The 5,772-nt window shown below is 40.6% G+C and overlaps 1 protein-coding gene across 1 annotated transcript; it reads left to right on the forward strand.

The window, feature by feature from the left end:
* The first annotated feature begins 405 nt into the window (after positions 1-405).
* Positions 406-5,345, forward strand: LOC128060724 (olfactory receptor 52K1-like). Its single transcript, XM_052653099.1, has 2 exons — positions 406-421; positions 4,387-5,345. The coding sequence occupies exons 1-2, from the start codon at positions 406-408 to the stop codon at positions 5,343-5,345; spliced, it is 975 nt and encodes a 324-aa protein (XP_052509059.1).
* Positions 5,346-5,772: the final 427 nt, after the last annotated feature.

Below are 5,772 nucleotides of genomic sequence, written 5' to 3' on the forward strand. Positions count from 1 at the left end.
ACTTCTTATTCTGACATAGTTAGCCAAAACTGATGGAAGGTTTTACAGAATTTCCATCTGTGGAGGTGCTTAAGATATATCCAGTAAGCGTCACTTTGCATCAGATGATATATTATCCAGCAGCACAGAGGAGGAAGTTTCTTCTTGAAAAGAGTCCTTCATGCATTTGTTTATCTTTTAATGACTACTTTAAAATTGATTTTTAATTGGGGGAAATTGCTTTACAGTGTTCTGTTGGTTTCTGCCATATCACCATGCAAATCAGCCATAAATATACATGTATCACCTCCCTCCCCTATGCATTTATGTAAAGAACACCTACTGAGCAACAACCAGGTTCAATAGAGTCTGTGAATACAGAAATGAAAAAGGCAAAATTTTTGTGCTAAAAGCATTCATGGTCCAATGAATGGACAGATAAGTGCATTAGCAACATACATCACTCTCTCCCCGTGTTGTTTAATTCACCTCATTAATGAGTCCTCATTGAAAACATTGAGAAAATCTTCCAGGAGGGGTCTGAGAATGCTTCACCAAGATGGTGGCAGGATCTTAGCCAGGTGTGGAAATAGACAGAGGAAAGTATTCCAGATAAATATTGCTAGCTGCAAGCAAGACTGACCTAGAAAGTGACGCAGATACCTCACTGTGGCTGAACCTAGGATAAATATTTTTTTAGAGGAATGGTAAGAAGTGAGGCTAATTTAGGTAAGACCAAGTTTGTATCCATGTTAAGCAGTTTTAAGTTTTTTTTTGTAGTCATGAGATTGCCAGTGGTTTTAAGTAGGTCTTTCACACTGTGGTAGATAGATGGAGTAGGGTGGAAAACTATAGGGAGAGCTTTCTAGTGACACTGGCAAGAGATGATGTGACTTTGGGAATACAAATGGCATAGAGAGGAGAAGAACAGCATGAGAGAATTCAGATGATTCATGGGGCGTCATTATTGAGCAGGGTATGGCAGAAGCTGTATGACTGAAGCATAGGTGAAAGGGGATGAGGCTGAAAAATGAGGAGGGACCAGACGCTGCAGGTACCTGTAAACCAGGGTCGGAGTGTGGATTTCATCCTTAGTGCAATGGTAATTCCAAGAAGGTCTTAGGCAAGGCCCAGCATAATATAAATTAGCCTTAATAGTCTCTTCATCTAGGAGAAGGCAATGGCAACCCAAGTACTCTTGCCTGGAAAATCCCATGGACGGAGGAGCCTGGTAGGCTGCAGTCCATGGGGTCGGTAAGAGTCGGACACGACTGAGCGACTTCACTTTCACTTTTCACTTTCATGCATTGGAGAAGGAAATGGCAACCCACTCCAGTGTTCTTGCCTGGAGAGTCCCAGGGACGGGGGATCCTCGTGGGCTGCTGTCTATGGGGTCGCACAGAGTCAGACACGACTGAAGCGATGTAGCAGCCACAGTCTCTTCATCTGTAGTAAGGAGAATAGATTACAGAGTATCCAATATACAGACCACTGATGCCAGATGTGAGGCTTTTGTAGTGTGGGTGAAAGATGATGGTGATTTAAATAAGAATGTTGGCAGGAAAAAAGCAAAAGCATAGGGGGTGAAATACATTTTGCAGATTAATAAGATTTACTGATGAACTGGATATGAAGGAAGAGGGAAAAGATTAATGATTGCTTCTAGGGTTCTGAGCTTGATATAGGACAGACAGCAGTAATATCTACTGAGATGGACACATTGCAGGGAGGAAATATTTCGTGGTGAGATAGAAATATTTGTTTTGGCCATATTTTATTTGTGATGACTGTGGGACATCTAACTGGAAATATCTAATAGTAAAAGTAAAAGCCATGCATCTGAGAATTCCCTGGGCAGAGACAGATTTAAAAACAAAACAAAAAAAGCCAAAAGAAATCAAAGAGAACACCTAGGAAGTGTGAGAATAAAAAGCAGAAAAGGAGAAGGTGAGAGTGAGGGGAAAGGAAGTGATAACAAGTTTCAGTTCATGTCAATGTATGGCAAAACCAATACAGTACTGTAAGGTAAAATAAAGTAAAAATAAAAATTAAAAAAAAAATAGAGGGACATGTTAAAAAAAAAAAGATTAGTGTATGGAAAGTAGCGAAGATGGAAGCTAGATTGGGAAAGATTGAGAATTAAATGAGAGATGAAGAAGTAGAGATTTCATACAGTCAAACTTCTAAACAAGTTGTGCTGTGAAGGGGAAGAGAAACAAGGGCTATTAGCTGGAGGAAGGTTTGAAGCCAAGGGATACAGGATTGTGCTGATATTAATCAAGATAAACTTTTAGAAAATAGGGCAAATTTGTGCTAGGAAAGGACAACAGTAATGGTATGTGTATAATGCTTTATAGTTATCAAGGTCTGTTCTCATGATTCCATCTTTCTTCACAGTAAAGCTCAGTAAGATGGTTGTGGGAAGTATAGTTATTACCTTTATTGAAAGGTGAGGAAGCTAAAACTTTAAAAATATCATTGATTTTCTGCTGGTACAGCAGCACTATATGGGCCCAATTCTTTAGACTGTAAAGCTTTTTTCTATACTAGGGCAATGAGTTAGTTTTATTTAACCTGAGCATGAACTACTTGTGAAGCAACAGGGTGGAAGCAGATTTAAGCGATATAAAACACTGAATTTGAAGGTAGGAAACCAGAGTTCTCCAAGTTCAAGTTTGATCTTTGACACTTACCAACCATATGACTATCAATATTTTCAGATTTCTCAATTCAAACACATGTTCACATTTACTGAGCACTTTTAAATGCTCTAGATTTGTGCTTTTTTAAAAAAGAAATTTTCCAGTTTTAATGGGATACAGTTGACATAACATTGAATTAGTTTAAGGTGTATAATACAATGATTTTGTACATGGATATTGTACAAAATGATTGCCACTAGTTAATATCTACCACTTCACATAGTTATTTTTCTTGTGATGAGAACTTTAAGATCTATTAACAACTTTCAAATATATGAGTATTTTTTTAATGTTTATTGAATTTGTTACAATAGTGCTTCTGTTTTATTTTGATTTTTTGGCTACAAAGCATGTGGCATCTTAGCTCTTCAACCAGGAATCAAACCCATACCCCCTGCATTGGAAGGTGAAGTCTTAACCACTGGACCACCAGGGAAGTCCCTATACTATTTTTAACTGAAGTCACCATGTTGCATTTTATATCCCCAGAACTTATTCATTTTATATCTGGAAATTTGTACCTTTTGACCACCTTCAACTGTACCCCAAACCCCACCTCCCAACCACCAATTTGTTTTTATGAGTTTGGTTTTTTTTCTTTCTTCTAGGTTCCATGTGTAAGTGATATCACACAATATCTGCTTTTCTTCGTATTACTGTTTCACTTAACATGATGCCCTCAATGTCCCTGTGTTGTCACAAACGCAGGATTTTCTCCTTTTATATGGCTTAATAGTATTTAATTGTGCATGTATGCCACATTTTCTTTATCCTTTCATCCACTGTATTGAGTGTTTTAAAAGATTATCTCAGTTAATCCTTGGAAGAAACTTCATGTAGGAACTGAGAGAAAAGAGAAGGGACACCGTTCAAAATTTTGGGAAACAAATGATGCTGCATTTTCACAAAAAAATGATGGTAAAAGCAGGGGAAAGAAGATAAAAAATCCCAGAAAGAAGAACAAAGATGTGAAACCCAAGAAATTCAGAGGCCAATCTTCCAAAAATTGAGTGGAGCATCTCTTCTGAATGTCATGAATTGTAGAAGGAAAAGTAGTTGAAGGTAGAAGTGTATCAAGATAAAAGTTAAATTTGAAGGGAAGGAGAATAATGGGGCTTTTCACATTCTGAAGTTAACTGCAGGTGATGGTGCTTTATGGCTCTACTTGAGATTTCTGAGTGTCAGGTAATGACCAATAATATCAATACTTAGAGGAAGCAAATTTTCAGAAAGTGCCAGGCTTAATTATTTGTTATGTATTCAAGCTTGACATTTCAGAAGAGAAACTCCCCTTTGTAATTAGGAGTACAGGTTGAGATGGAAGGCAAAGGAAGACAATGAATGTTTTAGGATAAGATTTGAATTGAGCAGGTATCTATGTCCTTTATAAAGCTGTCCTTGGCTACACAAAAACCACAAAAACTCTTCATCCACTCAGTTCTTTTATGAAGGAAGCCTTCTTAGCTCTATTGCAATTTGATGTCCTGACCACTCAATAGTTTTATAAGCATCTTGAGGGCAGAGACAATATATAATGTTCCACAATTCATATTATGATTACTTTGTAATTTCTTTTAAGGTCCAGAAGTAGGGCCAAGGGTTAAGCCTTCCATGTAAATGATAAGAGTTTGAACTTGAACACTATAATCCTGCTGACACTGTGAACTCTTTGGAAGGGCCTTGTGGAAGAAGACCAGAGAAAGAGAATTTCTGTTGGCCATGTCAGCCTCCAATATCACCTCAACTCATCCAGCAGTCTTCCTGTTGATGGGGATCCCAGGCCTGGAGCACCTACATGTCTGGATATCCATTCCATTCTGCTCAGCCTATACACTGGCCCTGCTTGGCAACTGCACCCTCTTCTTCATCATTCAGGGTGATGCAGCCCTCCACGAGCCCATGTACCTCTTTTTGGCCATGCTGGCAGCCATTGATCTGGTCCTCTCTTCTACAACACTTCCCAAAATGCTGGCCATCTTCTGGTTCAGGGATCGAGAGATCAGCTTCTATGCCTGTCTGGTCCAGATGTTCTTTCTCCACTCTTTCTCCATCATGGAGTCGGCGGTGCTGCTGGCCATGGCCTTTGACCGCTATGTGGCCATCTGCAAGCCGCTGCACTACAGCACCATCCTCACCGGGCCACTTATCACCAAGATCGGCTTGGCTGCTGTGACTCGGGCTGTGACCCTGATGACTCCACTCCCCTTTCTGCTCAGACGCTTCCACTACTGCCGAGGTCCAGTGATTGCCCACTGCTACTGTGAGCACATGGCCGTGGTAAGGCTGGCCTGTGGGGACACTCGCTTCAACAACATCTATGGCATTGCTGTGGCCATGTTCATAGTAGTGTTGGACCTGCTTTTTGTTATTCTGTCTTACATCTTCATCCTCCAGGCAGTTCTACACCTTGCCTCTCAGGAGGCCCGCTACAAGGCCTTTGGGACCTGTGTGTCCCACATAGGTGCTATTTTAGCCTTTTACACACCTGTTGTCATCTCCTCAGTCATGCACCGGGTAGCTCGCCAGGCTGCTCCACATGTGCACATCCTCCTTGCCAATTTCTATCTGCTCTTCCCACCCATGGTCAATCCCATCATCTATGGGGTCAAGACCAAGCAGATTCGTGAACGAGTCTTAGGACTGTTCCTGAGAAAGGATGTGTAAGTGACAGTGAGGCACTGGCAGAGATAGGATGGGACAGGCAGAAAACTGAATAGGGGTGAGGGAATGAGAGGGTGAGGGAATGAGAGAATGAGGAAGGTAGAGGGTTATCAGACTTCTGTGTTCAGTTCTTTCCTGGTGAAATGAAAACTGAGCTGATGTCCTAAAACTTGGAGTCACCAGTCTGATGAGGACTCAAGGTTCCTTGTATTCTGGTAGCCTCTGGACTCAAACTGCTGACTTAGAGAAGACAGCAAAGACTCCACTTTTCCATCAGAGGCAAAGGTTGGACCAACCCTTCTCCCCAACATCACTTAATAACACAGAGATGCTTTTGAGGTAATTAACTAAGTGGATTTGGTGAATTAATCCAGTCCAGACTTAGATAAGGATCAACATTTCATCCAAGGCAGGAATGTTCCTTTAGTCT

Source organism: Budorcas taxicolor, chromosome 15 (genome assembly GCF_023091745.1).
Source record: "Budorcas taxicolor isolate Tak-1 chromosome 15, Takin1.1, whole genome shotgun sequence".
Taxonomy (NCBI): domain Eukaryota; kingdom Metazoa; phylum Chordata; class Mammalia; order Artiodactyla; family Bovidae; genus Budorcas; species Budorcas taxicolor.